Here is a 24,122-nt window from a genome sequence, read left to right as displayed (position 1 = left end):
ATGTATAAAAGTATCACTTCTAAAGACTGATTTCACAGATTTCTAACAAATGTGCAATTAAAAGGTGAAAAAAGCCCTCCAATTTGTCAATATGCTACCGTTTGACAGCAGACAGGCAACAATCTCCTCCCTGTGTACACAATCAGCACCGGCAGCCCCTCGCCACTCTTAACATCCTCATACCGCAGCAGTATCCCGCCCCGCTTCCCTCCTCTGGGATCAGCTCACACTCAGCTCTTACACAGAGCAATTAAGTCTGTTAATGTGTTTCTTTAAATGCTCCTGAAACCATTCCTGCAGACTGTGCTACCAGCTGTCTGTAAAGCGTCTCCACTACATCCCCTATGTTGGACTTAACCCCTCGGGTTAACTTCCACTAGACAGCATGATGGATGGGTGAGTGGTTCGACCTTTCACCGGGACAGTCACTAAGATTAAGCAAGAGAGCTGAACGGTAGGGGAGTGGGTTTAATTACATATGCAATAAAATAAAAAAAGACATTAATTTAAACAAAAAAAAAAAAAAGTCACAAGCAAAGTCATCATCACGATCACAAGATTTAAGAGCCTGACACGAGCCGGGTTATGAGAGGATACCAACCACATCACCTGGATGAGCTGCGACTGGAGAAAACGTTTGCACATGTATCTATAGGATAAAAAGGAGCGTACAGTATAAAGGAATGTCGTCCCATCTGGTTTTATTCCCCCTTTGTTTGTTTTCTCAGCATCCTAAAAGGTTTTGCCATAATCACTCCCAGTTAGGAAGAGATTAGCGGTGGTGGTACGAGGGAAGTTCAATGAAGGGGAATTCAGTGCGACCATCTGGGGGATATTTAAAAAAAAAACATGAAGCAGTTATTGCACGCTTCCGCTATGTACGGAAGCATAACAGCTCACGGCTGTCACTTCTGATTTGACATCTGGAAAAATCCTTAAACTACCTGTCACAGTCTGCTTCATTAAAGAGGCGGCAACATTCTGATGGTTGCAATGAGCGATTCAACCGGTTCTTTGTGTGCAACTCTAATGTGATTTAATCCTCTTCGTTTCATCTAGCCCTGGAGTAGAGAAGCGTATACATAGTCCTGAGCAGCTCCCAGTTTTCTCTGGAAGTTTATTTCCTCTCCAGCTGAAATGGGTTTATGTGCCCAGACCTAAAATTCAAACAAGGCCATGGAGAGCATATTTTGAGAGGTCTTTGTGTCCTCACAGTGGATCCAAGAGGGCTTTGAGAAGTAGGACAGACTAAAAGAGGCCTGGAGTTTTCATTTTTCTGGCAGGTCGCCACCAGGCTCAGAGTATGAGGGGGATTTATTGGTCAGCATGGGGTCTCTGACCCCTAAATACAGGGTTAATGGATACCATCCTTTTCCATCTCAATTAGCTGTGGGCTGTAGCCCTTGTGGGGCGCGTATGTTCTTATACAGCAGGCTAATCTTTGCCCGAGGCTGCGCCGAATGCTGGTTCAAACTGTTGGTTCACAGAATCAGGAGACGCGTGATAATCAGTTCAACTAACTAGTGTCTCAGCAGCTACAGATCACAGTCACCAAAACCGCTGCTTCAGGACAAAATATTCTTCTCAGACTACAAAACATAATAAGCAGGGAAATGCCATAATTCAACTGTTTAAACAGAACCCAGAAGAAGAAAACTAATAAAAGCCTGACATAGAGAATACATGCAGCCATGGCTGGATTGGATTACACAGAAATACAGTCTTGAGAACGTGTGAACACTTTCAGCAGTGGTTTGAACTTGAGCCTTACAGGAAAAACATCGAAAAGCAAAAACGTCAAAACGAAACAAAAATTTTAAAAATGCCAAGTAGGTGCTTTAACTGTGCATTGACCATAAAATAAAATTTTAAAATGCACCTTTCTCTCATCTTCTAATGTGGATCTGTGCCCCCACCCTATGCAGAAAGTGCAGTTCTATAGGTGTGTATTGAGCTAACTGTTGCATCTTTCTGAAGGGAACGACATGCAAACACTCACACATACAAACAAATAAAAATAAAGCAAGAATAAAATGACATGACATGTTTTTTGCTTCTCATCTAGGTCAGTATTTCCATAGATTTTTTTTCTATCTGAGTTTTTAGGAGACGCTCAACTCCCAGCTTTTCCCTCTGTGACCCAGTTTGACTAACTTTGCCCTGGGCTGCGCTTCCAAGCCCTTTCCCACTGGGGGAAGATTGTAGTGGCATAAATAACAGCTTCAGTAAAATCTTCGACTACATGCTTACTTGATTTTTTTGATTTAAAAAAAAAAAAAAAAAAAAAAAAAAAAAAAAAAAAAAAAAAGGAGGGGGAGGGGGAAAGAGAAAGCCTACTGTGGAGCATTCAGTGCCCACTTAACCTGACACAGTGAATAATGACTGCTGTTTCAGATCATTACACATTTCCATTCTAATATGAAAATAATCACCATTTGCAATAACAGAAACCACATGCGCACACACGATTATGCAAAAGAGGAAATTGCTGCAAAATCCTCGCACATTGAAATCTGAAATGCCAGAGACGATAAAGTAGAGTACCGACAACGCAACTGGAACCGCGCTGAAGCTTTAACACAGGCTGGAACATCGCCACACAAAACCTGTACACAAACCGAATCCCATCATTAAGCTACATCTGGAGGGGGCTTTGTAATTTTAGTCATTTGTGGTATTGGAGGAAATTCTATAAGCAGAGGAATACAGTGTGTCTCAGTGATCTCTGTATGTGTTTGAAACCCCAGAGAAACTGTGCCGATGCTGGACAGGTTTTAAAAACTAAACATGAATATTAAATAAAGCTGTAGGAAGCAATTGGCAAAGATGTACCGTCCTGATGTTAGTCAGACATAGTCACCATAAAAGGCGTGTATTATATTACTAAGGGTTTATTTAATTTGAGCTATTATTTGATTTCTTTTGTTGAACTTTCAAATTAAATAAAACTGTTGTTGCTGAATTGATCACTTAACCTTCTGTCTGTGGGGGATGTATTTTGATGTGGGGTGCTTCAGTTTGTCAGGTCCAGCTTCACCTGGATACACTGCATGACCAGATTTTTCCATCTTTATCCTCTGACAGTACAGGAATATTTCAAGAACACAATACAAGAATTCATCGCGCTCAAATTGTGAAAGAGTGGTTAAGGAGACCTCATTGTCTCACATGCACCGGCCACCGCAGAGTCCAGATCTCAACCCCATTGAGATTTTTTGGGATGTGTTATGTAAGACTTCATGTTCTCCCATCATCAATGCAAAACTCTGAATGGAAACAAACGTTGTGACATTGCCAAAGTTTATTAGGGACTCGAATGTTACAGGCGATCTGGGGAGATTTTGGAGCATGTGACTGTTTTTGTTTTGCAGGGCAGAGTATGATAGCAGACACTACACTTTCCTCATTCTTCTTTTTTCGACTGCTTCCTTTAGGGGTCACCTCAGCGAATCATTTGCCTCCATCTCACCCTCTCCCTCCAAACGGCTCATTCCTTCTCTCCATCATATCAGTCACCTCCCTCCCTTTACTAGTCACAGTCCCTACATTTAAAGGCGTTTTTGTTTACATGGAGACTCAGAACCCACAGCAGTTCAAAACTAGACTTTTGAACTAACCTATATAGTATTAAAAGATTGGTATAACCATACTGAAGAGATTGCCTAATCCTGAAATCACAGCAATAAACCTTACAAAGTAAAATATGAATAATGAACACATGCCACTGGAAATACATCATCAGGTATAGTAGATAAATTTACTTCAGTGACTCACACACATACATATAAACAGTGATCACCCACCCATTTATCTACCACAAGTAAAAGGCATTAAACCTGTGTAAACACACATTAGAGGACCTGTACGAATGAAGGAAATCAGATATAAGTTATGGATGGCTGAAGCTTCACTTTAACTCCAATAATTAAATCTGATAATTAATAATTCGACTCTTGTCCTCATTTAGAACACTTGTCTGTGTAACAGTAGTGTTATATATCATCAAGGTCAGCACTTCTCTCACGGCATCCCCGTAAACCTCCCTCATCATCATCATGAACACCACGGTCCCAAACAAGTCCAGCACATCCTCCATGCCTCCACGGCTTGCATGCCCCACCCTGGGTCTGTACGCTCCACTGGAGATACCAACATCAAAACTGTATCAGTGAAACTACCAAAGTTGCTTCCACACACACACACACACATACTCCATAAAGCCTTTAGCTCTCTGCGCTCCATTGAGGATCAAACAGGCTTTCAGGAGAGAGTGCTTTCCAATCCATTAACTGGGAAATTCTTGTGGGCCAGCACTGAAGGCTGTCATGGTAACTGAGGAAATCATTTCTCCCTCTCCATCTCTTCTCCTGATATTCGATATTTGAACTGGTGCTTGAGCAACACGGGGCACGGAGTGTACCGGAGCACCAGCTGTCCACCGCTGACACATCTGAAACAGCCTTTGTGGAGGTTCAGCCAACGTCAAGCTCGGTAGATAACACACACGCATACACACGCACACAGCTATACAAAGAAACATTTGTGCAAGGTAAGGCAATAGCATAGTGTGTGAACAAAGACGAGTGGTATTACAATTGCCAGCTGTCCACTTCTGAATGCTGCTGTTTGTGATTTTGACGTTCCTCCTTTTCAATGTGCCTTCAGCATCTTTGTCACTTGTGATGTCTGCTTAACGAAAACAACCGCATGAATCCCACTTTGGCTTCAACGCTTCCTCTGAGACAACCTCATTCTCTCCCTCTCTCTCTTGATTTTTCCTTCCTTTGCATCTTGGCCATGTGATGATGGAAACTGCATGTGCCGGCTGTGATGATTGACTGGGTCATGTGTTTTGCTGGCAGACAAGTATATGCGCAGCCGCTATGTGTAAGCAGATGCTGAGCCGGAGTGTGCGCACAAGTGCAGTTAGAGGAAAAAAGAAAAGAAAAAAAGAAGCTGTTTCTGGCAGACTTACTGGCTGACTGCTCGAATCCTTTGGCAGAGTGGACAATCACATGCAGAAAGCCGTACAGGCCAGGAGTCTCCTCATCTGGAAAACAAGCACACAGAGCAGTTAGAGCAGCACGGGTGCACATACGGGAGTCCGTGCACAAAAAAATCAGCAGGGTAATCAGAAGTCATTGCAAACTATAAAATGTATGATCCTCCGGCATCCTGTCTTTATCTCTGCGATGATATTGTAAAGAAAAAAGATAAACTGTGAGAGAAAGAAACAAAGGAGAAGGAACTCGTCTCATGGAGCATGAGCTCTACCAGCAGGTTTCATTTCATTTCTGCTGCATCTCGTACATTTTTTTGTTCCTGTACTGCCTGATCACTAAATGCTAATGATGATACTAGCTCTCTCTCTCTCGAGCTTACCCTATTTTGCACCTGTGTGCAGGCTATTAGTCTTTATTATCACTGACAGCTGTGGTATTATTTTCTATCTGTTGCAGACTCGTTTACTGGCACTGACACTAAACTTGCTTCTGTTGTTTCCAACAGCAGGACTTTAATGCTACATGCTCTTTCAGCTTTTTGTGAACGAGTCTCTTTCCCTTCGCTGGAAGCGGGTCAGCTCACGTGGCCATTTAGAGCACCTTTTCCCCTCTGTCGGCTCATGAATTAGTGGTATTCATCGAGGTAAAATGAACCATGCAAATATGTGTGAAGTTTGAAAGTTCACTGTTAAAGCGTGTGTTGCCACATCCAGATCCATTCAAACTAAAATTGCTCAGTGGGGCAGATTAGTGGGAACCCTAGTGGGTTTTTGTATTCTTTCTTGGGTGGTCCGAACTGGAGATTACATTCTTATTGTTTTTAATCATTCATTTGAGTGTTTTGGTTCTCATTCCCTCCAGCAGTCAGTTATCAACATTTGAGAAGAGACAGATTAAACTTTACATGACTTCAGAAAAAAACAGAATAAAACGAAATCAGGGAAACGGCTGAGGAAACAACTATTGGAGGATCTGAAAGAAAATTAACCGTTATTACAGCCTTGTGTCAGATTGGCATCAGACCACACATTAGCAGTGCACAGACGTCTGCCATCGAAACTGAGCTGCCCTTCGAATAGAGATCGTGGGTGGATCTCTTTTTTTTTTTTTTTTTTTTTGGCCAGCCCATACACCCCTCTTTGTACCGCCGACAGAAACATGAAGAGGATACAGTCCTGCTTTGGTTGAGGCCTGTGAAGCCCGGCTGCTTCCTGGTAAATAAACCAGGGTGGAGGGCAGCAGAACCGCTGTGAGCTCCACTGTTGGCAGCTGAGAGGAGAGCAGTCAGCCCTCGGGGTTAACTGTGCGTGTGTGTTTTATATAACTAACAGGGGAGTTTCACAGAGAGTCGGTTCATAGGTTCAGCATCATAGCAGACCGACTGCCCTTTCTATCTATTATGCTCAATGGAAAACCATGAACTAATATGTGATAACTGATGATTATTCAATGGAGTCAAATGAAAGAGTGAGTATTTAAGTCATCCATCCTCTTAAGTATGAGAGACATTCCTCCACCAGCTGGTCTCCATTTAAACCCCTGCTGTGCTCCCTGCATCACATGTCAGGATGGAGGTGTGTGTGTGTGTGTGTGTGTGTGTGTGTGTGTGTGTTTATTCTAGCTTCGTAATGAGGAGCGGGTCAAAAGTCTAAGACAACGCAGGAGTTGAAGTCTGATTTAAAACACAGGAATCTCAGTAAGCTCTCACAGAAAGCAGCAGGAAGATAACATGTAAGGAAAAGTCCACCAAAGCAGTGAGAAGAACCTGTTTAGGGAAAGCAAACAGAGTTAATTCTCTTATTAAAACCATGTCAAGTGGTGCAAATGCATTTTTAACAGTAATCTGTCTGTATGTCATGTTGTGTATCCATGTGTGGTGTTATGTACTGTCACGTCTGACTTACTTATCTGTTATTTTGACAGCCTGATGCCGTGTTAAATGTTAAATTAAAAAAACAGAGAATCAGACATAAAGTTCAGTTGCATTGAAATAAAACACCTCGTTTGGGGGCGTGGGGTAAAGCACACCAAAAAATATGCTACCACTTAAGTGTCACTTGTCATTCTGCTGACTACTTTGAAAATACAAAACTAAAATCCATCTGAAAATGACTTTAAATCTATTGGATATCAAACACAGAGATTCTAATGCACAGAAAGGAAACACGACACAAAAACATCAGGACAGCGTGCCTTTCAGTGTAAGAGCTCTGTGTCTGTGCATGAGTATTGTCTTTGTGTGAGAGACCCTCTTGCCATCTGAGCAGATCAGAGTAGATGGAGCAGATGGCTTTAATGTCACCCCCACCCCCCCACCCCCAAGACTCTAGGAGTGGATGCAATGAGGAGATCGGGAGGAAAAAACAAACATATAGAAGCTGCGAGCACGCCACCGACACACTGCGCGGCACTGACTGCTCCGAGCTAGATGAGAAACATATTGTAGCCTAAATTTATCTCCTGCAAGGCCCCCCTAACTTATTATGTGGTTTTTTTAGTGCTCAGAGTGTAACAGGCACTTTTGTGTGAAGTTAAATTCAAAGCAGAGGGAAGAGGGAGAGGGAGACAAAAATGTTCCTGCTCGTGTTTCTTACCGTCTTTGTTGCCGGTGACAGGAATGTTGTGGACTGTTCGGAGTTTGAAACAAGAGCTGGTCAATACTTGGAGCTCTACAGAACTTAACACGCATGACTGGAGGTCTGGAAGAAAAAGAAAGGAAATAAATATCATAAACATCATATAGGGAGGTGGGGGTCAAACCTTTATGTTTCTGTGGAGCAGTGTTTGAAAAGTGAACACAATCGTACCTTTCTTTTGGAGTTTCTGAATGCTTTCCCTCCACTCTGACCTCTCGTAGTCAGAGGATAGCAGGAACAGGTAGCTCTACACACACACACACACACACACACACACACACACACACACACACACACACAGTTAGCAATTACAACCAAAATAGCTGGAAAAAATCCTCACTAGCACACATCAATCGGAATGATGGGAAATTCTCTGATGCTGTTTTGGGGGATTCAAACTTTAAATCTGTAGCAGCAGACTCTTTGAAAGTAAAATGTGTCCCTCTAGTGGTGAAACCTGCACAGTGCAGTGACACAAATGGAGCCAGTAACAGATTAAGAATGGGCAGAATACCTTTCCATGTTTGTTGTGGATGCGAAAGGGGATGGTGGGGGAGTGCAGGAGCAACCAGGACTCCTGCTCGTTCATCTTCTTCCTGAGACGCTCCACGCGGCTCTGACCCTTCGGTGCTTTCTGCACAAGGACACGGACAGGAAAAGAGACTGTTTGAATCTCGCTGATTGCTGAAACGTACTCATTGAAGTAAAAGAGAGTAAAACACCGAGCACTGCTGTGCAGCATCCGAAACAGTCACAATCTTTTCCTGATTGAGACAGTGAGACTTGTACTTCTCCTCTGACTCATCTCAGGTCTTGACACATACAGAAGACGCTTATATTTTTAGATTCAGTGTGACTTACAAAATGAGGGTCGAGGTGCAAGGTGGGGGGTGGGTGATTGGGGGGGTGATATGATCTGACTTTGAGAGCCCTTCCCCTTGATGTTGGGTTCCTTGTGTAACCCAGCCTGTGTTAAAGCTTCAGTGCGGTTCCAGTTGCGTTGTCGGTACTCTTCTTTATCATCTCTGGCATTTCAGATTTCAATGTGCGAGGATTTTGCAGCAATTTCCTCAGTTATAAGACTGATTTCCTTTTGTATCCATTTTCTTTGAACATTGGGTTTTACTGTGAGACTAAATTTCTGGAGCTACTTCAGCTAGAATTTAATTTTTCCATTAAGAAACAGAATGAAGCAGATGTAGCAGACGCCTGACATGATGGAAAAAAAGACAGTCACACTGAGTGTACAGTCAGCTTTATGGATCTCATCAAGTTATTTTAATGACAACATGACTGACAGTTAAAACATCTTTATTTGTACAGCACAGTCATGTTTAGCCTACAAAAACAAAAAGCCTCCAACGCAGACAAGTCTCCGTCGGGGAGTTTCACAGAGACGTAACACCAAACTTCCACCTCCAAAGTGTCATATTCCAGTATTGGCTACCTAACAACGCGGATTGGCAAATCTGAACAAGTTTAGTGGCTAAACAGGGTGTGAACGTATGAAGACGTCAGAAGCTGGTGCCCTTTTGTCCCTCAGTGTTTGTCGAGTTTAAATTTAACCAGAGCATGATAATCATAAGGCAGTGCACCAGTTACAGAGAACAAGAGAGTAACACACAAAGAAGAAAAACATATGCAGTAAAATCTAGTTCCTCATTTAAACCAAGAGATTTAGTGACCTGTCTTTGGTTAGGTTTCTATTGTCGCCTCTTTGTATGAAAAGCGGGGCGTGAAAGATTAAACTGCAGCTGATTAGTGGTTTGTGTTACATCTGCAAAGCGGTTGCAGAGATCACACTTGTAGGACCTCTTAGGTTTTAGACCCAACCCTGTCTGGTTGCGTTTGGTTGGAGGTGGCTACGTAAAATTCATCAACTGTTCAAGTGAAGATCTTTCAATAACACCAGAATTTCTATTATTAATGAGTTGGATTTCTTTTGCTTCTCTTCTGTACGTCATGACAAAATCAAACCACCCATCGTCTATATTTTTAACCACATACAAACTGAACTTTAAAGTGAGGACTACTCAGCGTTGCCTTATTGAAATCTTTCATATTTTCCAGCAAAGTGTCTATAAGCTGCTTAAAGCAAGCCCCATACTGTGAGAGTCTTTATATATAATTCATGCAGCAGTTTCTTGACGTTATTGGAGGAAAACAAATTCATACACAGCCCCAACCCTCACCAGGAAGCGGTGAGTCAGAGCCTGCCTGGATACAATCAGCTCGATCTCTCCCGGCATTCGCCTCCTGCGACTCCACATACCAGCCGTGGTCACTCGCTGTGCTCCGGGTGGGCGAGTTTTAACGCCGCGAGAGGGGAATAACAGGAACTCTGCGCTCCTGAAGCCTTTAAACGCAGCTATGGCTGCGGGGGTGGATTACTGTGTACTTGTAACATCTTTTATTTCAACCTCAAAATGACAACTGAGCATTTCAGCATGTGCTAAACAAAACAGACTCATACCGTGGCACACACAAGTCACAGTTTAAATCTGGATCAGCACTTTTGCCACTCATACTCAAGGAAACGGCAGCTGTCCTCAGTTTCAGGATGTTTATTATTCGTACTTGGACTTGTTTTGCTGCTTGTATTCACTCACACAATAGTCACAATTCATTTAGTAAAGTCTGCGTAGGCCATAATAAAAAATGAAGTAAAGGGTCACAAAGCTTTGATATGACACCGAACTTCTGATTTACTTCTTATTTATTTTTATTTCTTAAATAAAAAGAATCCAGCTGATGATTAAAACTAAAAGAAGCTGCTTTTAAAATAACTACGTTCTCCTAATTGTGTGGCTCTTGGCCTCAAATGTATTTGTTTTATGCATATGTTAGAATTTAAAGATGAACATCAAAAAGCTCCTGTTATTCATAACAGGACCAGCAACTTTTCTTACTCTAAAGCTGTCTAGAACTGGGCTCCAAACCCTGAATTTGCCCCTTTATTCTTTAATCCTGGATCATCTCAAAATTAAACCCAAGATGGCCGAATAAGCCATTGTAAGCCTCGCGAATACATTGAATTGGGCTCCAAATGCCAGGAAAAAGGATTACCTTCTCTTTCTGTATCTCATTCTTTAAGACCGAGATCTTGATCTTCATCTCCTCAATCTCGTGCTCTGGCAGGACCTGGATGCTCGGGCAAGCGTCCGAGTCGTCCAGGGTTTGGAAAGTTAAGTCCGCTAGAGGGATGTACCACTTGCACTCATACTGCTGATGGCGACTGCAGAGAGACAGAGAGAGGATGGGAGGATGGAAGAAATGAAACAGAATTAGTCAAAATATTTAAAAAAAAAAATATTTTTTTCTCTTTTTCAATCATGACTGAACTGAATGGACGCACAAAACCGAAGCAAACCGGTTTACAATTTGAAGCCACACTAACAAATGTTACACTTCTCTATTCAAACGTGTGCTCATTTGACCTCATTTCTTTATAGCCCACTCATTCAAAGTCACATTAATAAAAATGATGAATGCACAACATTATTTCCACAGGGGCTGAGGACACTAATGTGCACCGTCTCTAATGAGATTTTAATTAACATTTCTGAGTGCTGCACAGTTGACTCATCGACGACATAATACCTTCATCAGACGGCTAGTTTAAGCAGCTCGATGTCACAATGAATCCATACTAAACAAGCATGTGTTAACACTACCAGCGTCCTACATATAAAACTTACTGTCAACTATATGCATTTATTTAAACAATCAAATCAAGCAATCAAACTCAGTTTTAATGTCCTCATTTCTGTGATATTCTCCTCTGCATGTTGCACTCGCACCACTACAACCACCTGAAAGGTGGAGCCACTGTGGACTGGGAGTGGTTCAATACTCTGGCTTCTCTGGCCTGCATGTTAAAATGTCCTTGAGCAAAACAGGGAACACGCGTAAAATGACAAATGAGATTTTACTGATCTCAGTGCAGCAGCTACTCGAAACACAGTTTATCTACTTTATTTACTGCACTCGTTTTTTTCAGGCGTGCACTTTAACTGGAACTTCAAAGATTTGTTCAGCCATATCGACAAAGGACTCTTGCTCCGTGTTTAGTCTCATGTTCCCACTCAAAGCTTTCGCAGTGATGCAATCGGCTCCCACCAGAAGGACTTTGTCATTTCTTCATTAACGAAGTACATTAATTTTACATCCTCCCGCTGCAGATTATGGTCCCCTGATCTTCTGCCCCACCCACCCACTCCATTATCAAGCCCTTCTTGTTTACGCGCTCTTGGGTCTTTCGGGAAGTCCTTTTATGTTACAGACCACCGATTTGTTTCTGTTCTAATCAGACTCTGACACAGACTTAGAGAAACACAAAGAAAAGGGGGTGGAGCTAGGTTTGATACCTGACTGAGAAGGAAATGAATAAATCACCATATCAAATCATGTGGTTCTTTAATGCCAGACAGCAAAGGTGGTGCATATATAAAGAAATGATGAATTATCCAAGGTGCAGAATGTGCAGCGGGCAATCGTAAATCTGACTCATTCTAAAAATAATAGAGTGCAGATAATCACGGCTTTTGGCAGGGATTAGGGCTCCTCAGTGACTAAAGTCAAGGTGATTGAGTTTCTGGATGGTTGCTCTGTTCTGTGTGTGAGCGCGTAGGCTGTAGGCAGCACACTGAGATAACAACCCAGATCATATTATAGCCCCATTTACAGGTTTGGTAGTTATGGCAACACTATGTGTTCCTCCAAGTGAGGGGCGGCTGCAATTGACACAGAGAAACGGTGAATGTCAACCAAAGCAGGCACCAATCAGACGAAGGGGAGGCGAGTCGGTGCTGTAAGCGTGACCCTCGATCTACTGACATGTGTCAAAGATTGACACGCAGCAGCGCACACAAACACAAACATGAGCGATCTTTTTCTGTCAACTCTCTTTACTTTAACGCCTGCTCAGCTTGCACCCTGAAACACAACACCTTCAGTTTCTACTTACACCTTTTGTCTTCTTTTTTAAAATGTTTTTATTATTCATACATTTAGCATAACTCTGTCCTGCGTGTAGATCTGCTACTCTGCTGCACTGCTCAAAACAATACAGACAAAAATGCCTGCGAGTCTTTCTCTTTGTTACCGACGCTTCAAACACCACCGTGTTAGCCACAGCTGGAATCAGAGAGGGAGTGCGTCTTTCCGAAGTGATCCTTTCTGTTGCACGCCGGGTTTGATAGCTGATGTGGAAGGAAAACTGCACGACACACGGGCAGAAACACAGAGACGACGAAAAAGCGTGGATATTTAAAGAGGCAGAACCCAGTTCAACAGGCTTCATGAGCCTTGAGCTAAATAATAAAATGCATTGTTATGAAGCAGATAAATGTTTATGTTAACACTGGCATTTCTATCAATTTATAAAACAGTAGCTTATTTAACGTAGCTTAACATCCTAAACTGTGCAAGGTGGACAGAGTGAAGTGACACCGTGAAATGTATATGTAAAAACATCGCTGACGCCCTCCATTTAGAGGCTTGTGCTCGTCAATGGAAATTTTTGAAATAGCACACGTTTTATCCAGACTGAGTCTCATCATTTAGAAGTTGTTGAGCTGACTCGCTCAGAGTTTTGGAACTTTAGATCAGTGGGCTGGGTGATTTTGAATTATTTCCCTTCACTACATCTGTGCACATTTGAAGATTTAATGAAAGTACGTTGCTGTGACAGGGAGCAAATGAAAGAAAGAGGCCATCACCGCCCAAAGCTCCTTAAGCCTCGAATGAATATACCTACAGTCTGCTTCAAAAGAAAACTCTGTGACAGAGCCGTGTCACCCTGCATTTTTCTCTGCCCCAAAAATTAATAAGCGACTCTTGTGCCGCACCATCCACGCCCCGTCCCCGTTCCACTTTCTGGCTTTCGCACATCATTTTAGCATTTTTCAGATGGGAATGGGGATAGGGGGGTGACGTTAACGATAATCGCGCTCACAGCTTTTCACACTGTCAGAGGATGAAGGTGGACTCACCCCACAGCCGTCTTTTTCATCTTGGCACAGAGCAGCAGATCGGTGAAGAGGAAGACGTGCCGTAGCTTCCTGGAGCTTTCCGACACCTCCACCAGGAAGCCATCCTTCACCAGCTGACGGGCCTGTAACAGAACTCTGTGTTAACTGTTGTTGTGAATCGAAACATCGTTGAGATTGTGGATTAATAAGTTGACTTACTAAATTAACATATATATTACAGTTTGCTTTACAGAGACGTGCATGTCTTTGTTTTTAACTTAAATGTTCCTTTTGGAGTTTTAAAGCAATGCAACCATTTATTATAGTTTTCTCAAAGTACCTAATAATATTTCATATGAGAGGAAAAGTGAAGACAAATGTTCTAAAGATATGAACATAAGTTCTCTATACTTGACAAGACGTGTTGTAAGAACACACACACAGACCTCGCCCTTGGGTGTAGTAACAGCAGTCCTGCGAGGGTCAATCTCCTCATTGATGGAGGAGAGGAAGTTCTGAGAAATCCGCAGAGCGTCCTGCAGGAGGGGGAAGTCCGGGTGGTCCTTTGGAGTGTGTTTCAGCAAATCCTGTGAAAGTACATTCAATCATCTAAAATATATATTTACCACAAAGCAACTGACCTTTGTGAGCAGAGATTCAGATTTAGTTTCATCTTCTCTTCGAAAACGTCATCGCGCTGCACAAACACAGACTCCTTACAAACACTAAAACAATCTTGTGTCTCGGTTTTTTCTTTCCTCCCAGATTAACATCAACCAATTTTCTTCTGTTTGTTTGCATACGTGACAAGAACATGACACACATGCTCATGCTGGATGCACAGAGCATCTTACTGTCAGCTTTCATGCAAACCTGATCATGCATTACACTACAGCGACCACACTGGACACATCCAGAGATCTCTGCTTTGCTTCGCTGGCACTTTCTACACCATTATTTCTCTTCCAAGGAGGTAGGCTGATTTGGACTGAGAGGACTCAGCGATAAACATCAAAAAGCAGGCTTTAGGCTTAATTCTTGCACGTCTTTTTAATCTCAGGGATGTGTTTGCAACCTGCTCCAATTATTATTTTTTGTTTTTTTATCTTGACACAGTTCTCAGTCTTTTCTCCACCCTAAAACACTAGAAGTAAGACATTTCTGCCAGAACAGCTTTAGATTCAGCTGATCCTTGAAAGCCATGCAAGTGCAAGCTGTGTACTCACATGAAGAACCAGGGTGCTTCTGGTAACACGGTCAATCGGCTTGTAAAGGAGAGCTGTGGGAGAGAGAAGAGGAGGGCTCTGAGTCAGTGTTGCTTACAGGCAAATCAATACATGCAGACACACACAGTAGGTCACAGTTTCACCGCTCGCACGAGGACAAAAATGTCCACTTTGGTTACTCTGAGCTAAACGCTGCTCTTACAGTCTGACTGCTGATGATTCTTAGGTTAACATTAAAGCCTAATGACGACGAGGTTCCAGCCTGAAGCACTGCTGAAGCAAGAAAAACACTTGATCATAAATAGCCTTGTAGGGGGGGTCAAGTAAAACACTGATTTCAATATGGGGGCAGCAAAGGTTTGTGCTACTGTTGTTCATCAGTTTAACAGCTGTACATATTCAGACATGGACATAAAAGCAAACACAAACAACACATGCAGACGGATGCATCTATAAAAAGTGCAATAAGACTGCCTCCTGCCAACATGCCACCCTCAGTGCCCCTCAGTCAGAGTTTAAGCCTGTATCACCGCACTTGGCTAGATTCCCTGGGGAAGGCTTTGCTTCTAAGGTGGTGTGAACAGCAGCAGCCGACATACATGACAGCTCTCTGTGACACACTCCCACAGACAGGGCAGAGTGAAGGATGGAGAGAAATAAAAGAAAAACAAATCACAGTGAGGAGATACGCAGGAGGAAAGATGGCAGACATGAGAACCTCTAAGAGGAGACAGAGAAGAAGCAAACAAGTCATGTAAGGAAACGCCTAAATTACCTCAAGGTCTCATAATAGCAAATATAATATCACACTACACATTCGATAAAGCACAGTAACACCCCTCTGCTCATGATCTAGAAACTGAGCGAATGCAATTAAGAAAAATTCCCACAAGGTCATAAACATTGTGAAATTATCTGAAAAAGTTCCACTTATTGATCATGCTAACCTCCATTTATTCAAGTGAAAACAGAGTTAAAGCAGCTTATTTCTAAAGTGAAGAAGGAAAGCTGGCCCAGTGAAACAGAGAGGACTGATGTGTCTTCTGTATGCAGGCAAGCTTGCCCCACACTGACTGTGCTCTGCTCCCACAGAGAGATCTACAGCCAAAGCTACACTTCTATTTGAATTTTAAACTTTATCTATTTAAAGCATTCAATAACGCTCTCTTTATATGTACAGCGTTGTTCTGTCACTCGGATGCTTTTAAGTGTTTAGTATTTCCGCCATACCTCTGCCTGCGACTTACGAAATTAGCACAAGAGCAGAAACCTACAGTGACTATTATCAGATCTACTGATGAAACACGTCATATTAACGCTCTACGCACACCCTCTGCTTTTAAAATATACACTGGCCCACATGGAGTGTATAGAGGGACTTTGAGAGGGACTTGCAGTTGCTCTTTGAAGTTTCTCCAACGTTTGGTCATTAATGCCGCCTCCACTGAGGGTCATGGATCAGTGAACCAATACTGATACCTCCAGGAGGATTTACTACAGAGTCTGTATTGACTGCAAGGACAGTGAATATCTAAGTTGTTGTGTGTGTGTCTGTGTGTGCGGTATGTTGGCAGTTCTGTATTCATTTCAATGCAGGGAGGATTAGATGACTTCAGGATGACTTGAGTATAAGTACTTAAGCACAAGTGCCAGGTTTTGTACAGTTTGTGTAAGTAAGCTGCTGTATTTTTTGTGCCATATGTTGTGTCGCACGACAAAACGATATCTGAGCAAAAAGCTAATGCTAGCATGCTAACATGTAGTGTAGCATGTTCCGAATAACCGCAAAACGCAAAGTATAGCTGGAGCTAAAACAGGGGACACCGTCAAACTCCTTGGATCACAGGGCGACTGCACAGGTCACATTGTGGCAAGCAACCTGTCTCCAACAATTGTTGCAATTCGACTGCAGTCACTTTCACACAGATTAGCAAAGGTTTGCAGGTAACTGTGATCTAATTTATAAACACGGACAGACGTTGCAATCAATCCGAGTCGGTCTGAACCAATAATATTCAGGCTGTACAGTATTCATCATATACCAGTACTGCGCATTTAAATATCACAGTTGATCAATGATTAATGCTCATTTATCAGGAAACTATGAAAAATTAGACACATTTTGATTATTTTGGGGTTAAATAAAAAGTCATCAAAGCCATCGGCAAAGCATGCAACCAGAATTTTTTTTACATTACAAGTTTCAATCAGAGGCTGTTTTAAACTCAAGATCACATTTTACTGCTTTAGAGTCAAGTCAAGTCTATTTGCAATACTATGTAAGATAGGTCCAAGACTATTAAGGATGAACCTATCAAGGAAGCTCAGAGATCTCAAACTTTACTTCTTTCTTTTTCTCGTCTCGTTTTCCTCTAGTTTTTCAACCATGCAAACATAATAATTATATACAAGAGATTTGAATAATGAAGATACTCTCCTGAATACAAAGACAGATTAAGGATTGCCACCTGAATGCTAATGTAGACAGAAATCTACTCAAGTTCTCTCCGAACGCAGGATTAAGCATCATCACTTTTTGACTCCACATCATGTTAGTATCTGACTTGGATGTATTTTACAGACAAGGACGAGTTAAAAGTCTAGTCAAAAGTCAGGACGAGGGAGGATGAAGACACAAAGAGAGAGTGAGAATCAGATAGAGAGGGGGGGATTATTGGAAGTCGATGTCCTGTCCCAGTGAGGCGTGCCTGACTGGTCGTTTTTCCAAGGTCGCCTTGATGACTTGGCTGATGGACAAATAGTTAATCTTTGCTAACGAGGTGCTTGACCATGTGGGCGAAGTGTTTGACAGGACTTTTAGTCCTCAGTTAGGACTGCCAGGTTTCAGGCCTCAGTATTTTGGCAAAACTCTCAGCTACCAATGCCAGCCATAAGCCTGTGAAGGAGGGTGAGAAGGACAGGACAGAACTGATAACACAGAAGGAAATAAAGAAGGATTAAGAGAAAGTGAGAAAATGGTCATGGTGTAGGACATGAGTCCCCATTTACATTTAAAATATATCAGATTCTTGTTTGAGCAGGTATTTGTGTTTCTATCAACCTATCAGCCATTTACTGTAGCTGAGATCCTGTTAAATACTTTGGAAAGTTAAAAAAAAAAGCTGATTGAGCAGAGAAAAGAAACAAGGGGAAAATAATAAAAGAAACAAAGAGAGTAGATAGAGGAGGCATTTGTTGCAAAGTTAAGATAGAGAAACCCCTCGGCTGACCCACCAGGTAATTAATGTACTGTAATATAAACAGCAATCAAAGGAAGTGCCTTGGGTATTGACACACCCTGATTGTTAAGGGCATATGAGACTAGTTTCATGACACATAGCAGCCATGTGAAACTACAGCAAACCAAAGACGTCATTTTAAAATCATCTAAAACAAGAAAGATGAGAAAAGAAAGAATAAAACAACTGGGACAGGTTGATTATTCCTCATCTGCAATGCATAAATTAACAGACACTTCACAGGTACATGCCACTGAAATCTGAAGAATGAACACTCACCCAGCCACTCTCAGCCCGACAGAGTCGCACAGTCTACTCATCTTATCTGCTAATGACCGTCTACAGCTCTACCCACCAAACTGAACGCAATCCCCAAAACGGCCGAAGTTACCAAGGCGCCAGCAGAGTACAGGCACGTACCGCGACAGACAACCTCTCACACACACACACACACACACACACACACACACACACACACACACGTTCCGATCCTCTTGAGATAAGTATTCTGTACGAGGAGCAGCCTGGGGCCAGCAGTCCTTATACAGACTAAACGTGCCCAGCTTGTAAACAGACAGATACATTTTGAAGATGCTCTCTATTGTATGTTCTATATGATCGAAAGACAGTCGTATATGACTGAGTGAACACCACACTCCAGAGGCTCATCACTCAAAAAGCTCATCACAGGCATGCAAATGTTCAGAAAAGGCAAAATTCCTCAGCAAGCATGAGCACAAAAGTCCAAACGTCAGTCTGACAGCTAATTAATAACTGCCTCCACACAGTCTATCATAAGCGCCGTAAAAGCTGTAGATGTCCTAACAGATACCCGATGTCAAAAAGCGGGAAGCTCATAACATGCAGTCGTTACCGTATGTGCAGTTACAACACAGTCTGAGGACCAGAAGCACCTCCATATCCCTCTTCTCCTCTCCTCACTCTACACTCCTGCTCACTGCCTCCTTTCTCAGGCACAGAGAGAGAGAGGGAGAGAGGGAGAGCGAGAGAGAGAGAGCAGACTCACACATGCACCAGTTTGCCTCCCAGAGCTCACCACTGCATACACAAGAAGAAGAGGCAGGGCTGGAATCTTAAAACAGCAATCCAGCCTAGACAGAGACACACACACACACACACACACACACACACACACACACACACACACACACACACACACGCACGCATAGAGATACAAGCAAACACCAACTTACCCTCCATTGAACTAGTTGTTGTACAGACTTTGGAGTCTTTAGGACCTTTTACTTTGAGGTTCTGAAAGAAATAAAAGAGTGGAATAATCAATTTAATTAATTGTGCACACTCACAGGATTGTGCTGCACTTGCTTGGCTGAGGCTGAACTAATGGAAGTACAGGATCAGTGCATCCAACTGAGACAGCTGAAAAAGACTGGGCACGGGAACTTTCACAAGTTTCCCATTAAGTAAATAATACCACCAACAAACCTCTGCGGCAGGTCCCAAAAAGCTGATTTGACTCATCTGGACGGGAGGAACGGTACATTTGTATAATGACTGAAAAGGTCCGTTTCTTGATCATTAATAGGCAAATGACCACTGATCAAAGATTTGATCATTGGCCATGAGTACCATTCACAGAGAGTTGGGGAATGGCTGCAGTCACAGCATCGTAAGATGGTGAAAGATGTACCCTTTGCTGGTGTATAAGATAACAGGGAGTGGAAAGTTGGATGCTTAAAAATGAAAGATGCCCATGCTCCTTAAAGGATGATGAAGATGGATAATCATAGTTAGATTCTGTAAGCACTTTCCTTTACTGTAATGTCTTTGCCTCTCGATCTTTGTTGAACACACCTAACAATAAGGAACAATCTATAACTATATCCTGTGTTGACCTAAGGCGTGAAAAGCTAGCATGTAAACAAGGGGCATGAGAGGTTGTGTTACTATCAGTCACTTCTGCCACAAACATTTTCAGCTAATTAACATCACTGACACCTTCCCAGCAATCCCCAAATACACATACTCTTTTGTTCTGAACGCTCAAAATATTCTCTGCGCTTCAAGTGCGTGTAGTCGTACCGTACAGTAAACTCAGACTAGCCTGGATGTTTTTTCTGTGAATGTAACCTCTCATCGTTCTGTTACCTAATACGCTTGCTGGCTAAGTGCTGTCCCAAGCACATTTGAACACAAATACCTCTTAACTGTGTTTTCAACAACGGTTCCTCAAAATAAGACCAAATTTCCCATAAACACTGCTGTTTCCTGCCAAAAAGAGGACGTTTCGACTCGCCTGGTTTGTGTCGTCATCTATTTGTTCTCCTGTTCTCTTCACTGAAGAGAATTCATATAATGGCTTAAGACCCTTGAGACCAGTGAAGGGGAGGTTTGATGGATCCGTATTATTACTGCGCCAAGTTTGATATGCTGATGTTAAAATGCAGTACATAGCAACAAAATGACATGTTTGCTATTTAAAAGTTCTCTTGTTACACGTTGTTTAAAATCATGGAGGCTGAACTCACCTCAGATATCTTCTGGAACTGGCTGTTGGCTTGGCTGCATTTCTCTGCCGTCTCCAGCGCCACCTTGTAGTTGTCCACAAAGGCCTTGTACACGCCCAGCTGGCTGGCCTGGAGGAAAGCAGAAGCAAAGACGTTCAGGAAACAACAACGAGAAGGTGTGAGACAAACTAAGACAACGATGATGGCATTTAGTCTTCTCTCATTTTATTCAAATTGTTAAATGAACTCCGGAGACTCGGGAAGTCAACACAAGTATGTCATTGCACTGATGGCAACTAAAATAAAATTCAGCAAGCCCTACTTTGCATTCACCTTAAATGATCACTTCCAATTCAATTTAAATTCATTGAGTCAACACATATAGTCTGATCACATTCCCATAAAGCCACTTCACTAGCAGCGCTTTGCAGTCCCTCCTGATTGAGTCCCTCTCCCTCTCTATCCTCTTCTCTTTCATTAACAGCCCCTCTCTCTGCAGCACTGTATGTGCATTGTAACACAAGCTGCAGACCAGCAGTGCATGAATATGCATCCTGCTACAGCTATGCTTGAATGCCTAGGCTGAAGAGCTGACTGCATCCTATTAAAGCAATGAGATTGGATTCAGCTGAATAGAGTGCATGAGTAAGACTTCTGTCCTTAAACTCCATGTCCTCTTATTTTCATTTCCTCTCCTTCCTCTTCCCTTCGGAGTGAGAAGTAGAAAGTTGGGCTCAAAAGCAAAGACGTGAGGGAAGTGTGCGGCCTCATGCGGCATTTGAAACATGTTATAGCAACAATCGATGGAGGGAAACATCAGGACACAAATATGTGATGTGACAAAACCGTCAAACCACGTAATGTGTGACACTGACTACAAATGAGTGAAACAAATGTCACCACGCGTGGATTGTCTATTTATAACTGGAGACTATTTTATGTCAAACCAAAACTGTGGATGGAAAAGAGAAACCACGGTGTGTCATAGCTGAATTTCCAAAGATGGAGATTTGGCAGCTTGGCTGGAAAGAACAAACCAAGCAGAATGACGTTATGAGATTTCATGAGTTCAGTATGAAAGCGGTGTCAGTCACAGTCCAGACAAAACGCCCACGCTTTAGAAAACAAAAATCACAGGTCAAAGTGGCAGGACAGAAAACAACAGGTCGTGTTTGAAAGTGAACGTGGGAAGTAGAACATGAAGAAACACAGGAGAGAGACTTTTCAGCTGGTAGAAGAGCCTACGGACTATTTAAACCCACATGGACACGTTTGCCAGCTTAGAGGTGCCTTTTTTTTAAAATTGCATGCAGCTTTGAGAGCAACACGAACCCTCAACTAAACACTGTAGTGAATGTTTTCAGAGCACTCGCCACTCTTTTAAAGCACACCAAGTGATCAGCTATAAGCAACAAAGATCAACAGCAGCAAAAGAACCATATGTAGTGAATGAAAACTTTAATATTATATGACATCAGTAACCAAACAATATGTCTTGTTCTTTTCCAAACAATGCCAAATACGAGCACACTGCTTGCAGACCTTTTTTCTTTATGTTTAAAAATCCCAACTCCACAATTAGATTGTCCATAAATATGTGCAACGTCCTCCGTTTTCTACAGTGGCCCACAGTTTCCTCTATCGCCAAGATAAAATCTTCCTTCTTCAGACAGTTGTGCACAGGTGTGTGCAGAGTACCATCAAGTCAGCCACAACACTCACACTAAAATGGTGCAACCACTTTTGAGGTTTTGCTAACACGTGACCACAAACCACATGGCATTAAGTTGGCTGCCATTTTGTGACAATCGTGGTGACACTGTAGAATCATGTGAATAAGGCACCAGCCACACAGGCCTAGAAATGGGTATTCCCCAACCAGTTGTGAGCACTTGCTAGAGGTCGATGTAGTCGCTGGGGAAATGACTGGTCTAAAGTCCTAAAGCCAACCAGCCAGTGACTCCCCCAGTCGACCACCTTTTTCTTAATTAAAGTGACTGCTTTGGTCACTGGGTTCATAGTTTGATTGGCCTTGTCCTCAAACACTGTCCAGCTACTCTCTGAGCTGCAATAAAACTGTGAAAAGTTTTGCAAACTGGAAGTAATAATAATAATAATAATAATAATAATAATAATAATAATAATAATAATAATAATAATGGATTGCATTTATAGAGCGCTTTTCGAGACCCTCAAAGCGCTTTACAATTCCACTATTCATTCACTCTCACATTCACACACTGGTGAAAGCAGGTACAGTTGTAGCCACAGATGCCCTGAGGGCAGACTGACAGAAGCGAGGCTGCCATATCGCGCCATCAGCCCCTCTGGCCATCACCAGTAGGCGGTAGGTGAAGTGTCTTGCCCAAGGACACAACGACCGACACTGTCCGAGCCGGGCTCGAACCAGCAACCTTTCGATTACAAGACGAACTGCCAACTCTTGAGCCACGATGGAGAAAGTTTTCCTCCAAAATAAAAGTTGCACCTTTTGAAACATGTTGGCTACGGTGCTGAGGCATTTCTTCACATTTCACTACTGCTCGGCTAGAAGTTAGCAAGTATTTGCAGACAGACATGAAAAACTAAAGGGAACTGCTTACAACCAAAGCAATTACTTGGAAGTTTTTGGTACGGCATCTTCTTTCTAACAGATTTCACCCATGGAGAGCAAATAACCTCCACAAAGCACTAACAACCAGTTGGGGAATAGACATTTTCCCCTAGAAATCAGTGTTTGTCTCATATTCAAACCTCACGTAAAAAATTCTAATTATCTAGCACTTGTATAAGTTTTGTCTACTTTCTTTAAGGTAGCCAACACTGTATTACCCTCTTCTTACTATTCTTTCCTAAACAAATTATAATAATGTCGAAATAAGTCTAAGGACAAGAAAAAAAAAACCTATGAAGGTATACTTAATGCTAATAGTATGCTAATGCTACAACTCTACAAGATGATAGAGTGTTAGCATGCTAAAGGTAAAATTGCTGACAATGGTAAAATGGTTATCTGCCTGATCTAAAGCTGTTCTAGTGTTTACCACGTTTGCCTTCATAGTTTTATTCTATTATTCCTGACCTCAAGAGACGTTCATCCATAATTCACAAAACCTTAGTTACATTCATAACTCTCAATTAGCATGCTAGCAACAGGCAGTATAAAACTTGCATGTAGCTTCCTGGTCAGAAGAATTAAGTAAATCCAAAATTATCTTAGACTTGTTTTCTATCTGAGGATATCGCATGGTGATATCTATGGTTGAAGAAGAAAAAAAGAAAGAAGAAAAAAAAAGATTTCTGGTCCCATAGAAATTTCTGGCTTGATATCTGTAAATTTTCTGGTGAATTTAAGGACTCAGTCACTCATTTTAAGTCATGCTGAAAGAAAGAAATACACCATCAAGTAATATTATAAGTAATAAATATGATAAATAACTCAAGTCTGAATTGAAAATCTTGGTCGTACCATGTTTTAAAATAGAAGAATACTTGTGGTATGAAAACGCACGCTCATTGGCTAACGAGTTATCAATCACACGTCATTAGCATGTGGT

The 24,122-nt window shown here is 42.1% G+C and overlaps 1 protein-coding gene across 3 annotated transcripts in view; it reads right to left on the bottom strand.

Moving 5' to 3' along the window:
- abr (ABR activator of RhoGEF and GTPase) overlaps positions 1-24,122 on the bottom strand; it is a 121,217-nt gene that overhangs the window by 34,866 nt on the left and 62,229 nt on the right. For all 3 annotated transcript variants that reach the window (XM_085420223.1, XM_085420224.1, XM_085420225.1), the window contains exons 5-14: positions 20,587-20,694; positions 19,291-19,351; positions 14,838-14,890; positions 14,058-14,198; positions 13,633-13,754; positions 10,706-10,874; positions 8,154-8,273; positions 7,811-7,886; positions 7,598-7,702; positions 4,976-5,050 (exon numbers count right to left, since the gene is read on the bottom strand). In XM_085420223.1, the coding sequence (XP_085276349.1) occupies positions 4,976-5,050; positions 7,598-7,702; positions 7,811-7,886; positions 8,154-8,273; positions 10,706-10,874; positions 13,633-13,754; positions 14,058-14,198; positions 14,838-14,890; positions 19,291-19,351; positions 20,587-20,694 (1,030 nt within the window). The remainder of the gene's footprint in view (positions 1-4,975; positions 5,051-7,597; positions 7,703-7,810; positions 7,887-8,153; positions 8,274-10,705; positions 10,875-13,632; positions 13,755-14,057; positions 14,199-14,837; positions 14,891-19,290; positions 19,352-20,586; positions 20,695-24,122) is intronic.

This window comes from Rhamphochromis longiceps, linkage group LG10 (assembly GCF_057381845.1).
Source record: "Rhamphochromis longiceps isolate RC_006_pf linkage group LG10, R_longiceps_female_GT1.1, whole genome shotgun sequence".
Taxonomy (NCBI): domain Eukaryota; kingdom Metazoa; phylum Chordata; class Actinopteri; order Cichliformes; family Cichlidae; genus Rhamphochromis; species Rhamphochromis longiceps.
Note: the sequence above shows the minus strand (reverse complement) of the source record. Positions and strands in the feature narration are given on the sequence as shown.